The sequence below is a fragment of the Buceros rhinoceros genome, unplaced genomic scaffold, assembly GCF_000710305.1.
Source record: "Buceros rhinoceros silvestris isolate BGI_N320 unplaced genomic scaffold, ASM71030v1 scaffold35538, whole genome shotgun sequence".
Lineage (NCBI taxonomy): Eukaryota > Metazoa > Chordata > Aves > Bucerotiformes > Bucerotidae > Buceros > Buceros rhinoceros.
Window position 1 is genome coordinate 1 of NW_010425764.1, and position 1,187 is coordinate 1,187.

The following is a 1,187-nucleotide window of genomic DNA, read 5'->3' on the forward strand; positions in this document are numbered from 1 at the left end:
GATGTGCCCGCTGTCCCCACCCTCCTTCCTTCCTCCTGCCCCCGCCAGTGGCCAGCAGCCAAGTGAAAGCAGAAGCAGCGCTGACTGTCCATTTCCCGTAAGGAACTGGGGCTCCTTCACCAGTAAGAACTTAATCCCCGCTCAGCTCTAAAGCCCATTAGGGGGCTCTTATTGGCAGAGGTCGGGGTGACCCTGCGCAGGGCTCTTCTCCCGCTGAACACCCCGTCCTCTCCCAGCACTCACCAGCAGGTCTGGGGTGTTCACGTCCACGGGGTCCATCACCTCGAAGCGTTTCTTGACCTGCTGGGTGGGGCAGGACGGGCGCTCCAGGAAGGCCTTCACCCAGTAGTCCACGCAGCCGTACTTGCCCTTGAAGGTGGTGCCCAGCGGCCTGGGGGAAGAGGCGCTGGTCAGACCCACCGCAGTGGTCCGGTTTAATTCCCGTTCAGGACATGGTGGCCATCCCATACTCACCCCTGGGGAAGCTCAAAGCCGAATTTGTACTCGTACTTGTTGCCGGGTCTCAGGATGACGGAGCCGTCCCCATCTGGGAGAAGAGAAGGGGAAGGAAGATGTTAACCACAGGTTGTGGGTTTGAGTGTCATCCCCTGTTCTGCTCACACGGGCAAGGATGAAACCCAGCGCCACAGGGCAAGAGCCACCCACGCCTGTCCAAGAACAGCCCCAGAACCCCAAGTCTCGTTCCATTCCCACGTCGCCATCCCAAGCTGGAACAGCACGTCCCTGTTCCTCACCACACCCTGCTTCTCCCCTGCGGCAGCACTGAGCACCCACGTCTCTGTTTATCACTATCTCCGCGATGTCACGTCACCCCGTTATCTCCCAGGACACTCCACCGGGTCCCAGATCTCTCGCTGCACGCAGCAGCTGCTGCGGGGAGTTCCCCACGTCCCCGTCCCACCACTCCAGTGCCACCAGCCGTCCCATGCCCTGCGCAGTGACACCTGTCCCAGGCCAACGTCGGGACTAGCTCCCCGCAGGCACACACACCCCCTCAAGCCACAGCAACACCCAACTGCTGCTGTAGTTTGGTCTTTCCCTTCACCTTCCAGACTTTGAACTTGACCTCGCCAAGATCACTTTCTTTGTTTAGACTCAGCCACCAACTTCCGCCCCAGCGCTCAACCCGACACCGGCGAACACTGGCCCCACTCTTTGCAGCCCGA

The 1,187-nt window shown here is 60.7% G+C and overlaps 1 protein-coding gene across 1 annotated transcript in view; it reads right to left on the reverse strand.

The window, feature by feature from the left end:
• Positions 1-168: 168 nt before the first annotated feature.
• Positions 169-1,187, reverse strand: part of TXNIP (thioredoxin interacting protein) — a 1,490-nt gene continuing 471 nt past the window's right edge. The window contains exons 2-3 of the mRNA XM_010141261.1: positions 475-547; positions 169-391 (exon numbers count right to left, since the gene is read on the reverse strand). Coding sequence (XP_010139563.1) covers positions 169-391; positions 475-547 — 296 coding nt within the window. The remainder of the gene's footprint in view (positions 392-474; positions 548-1,187) is intronic.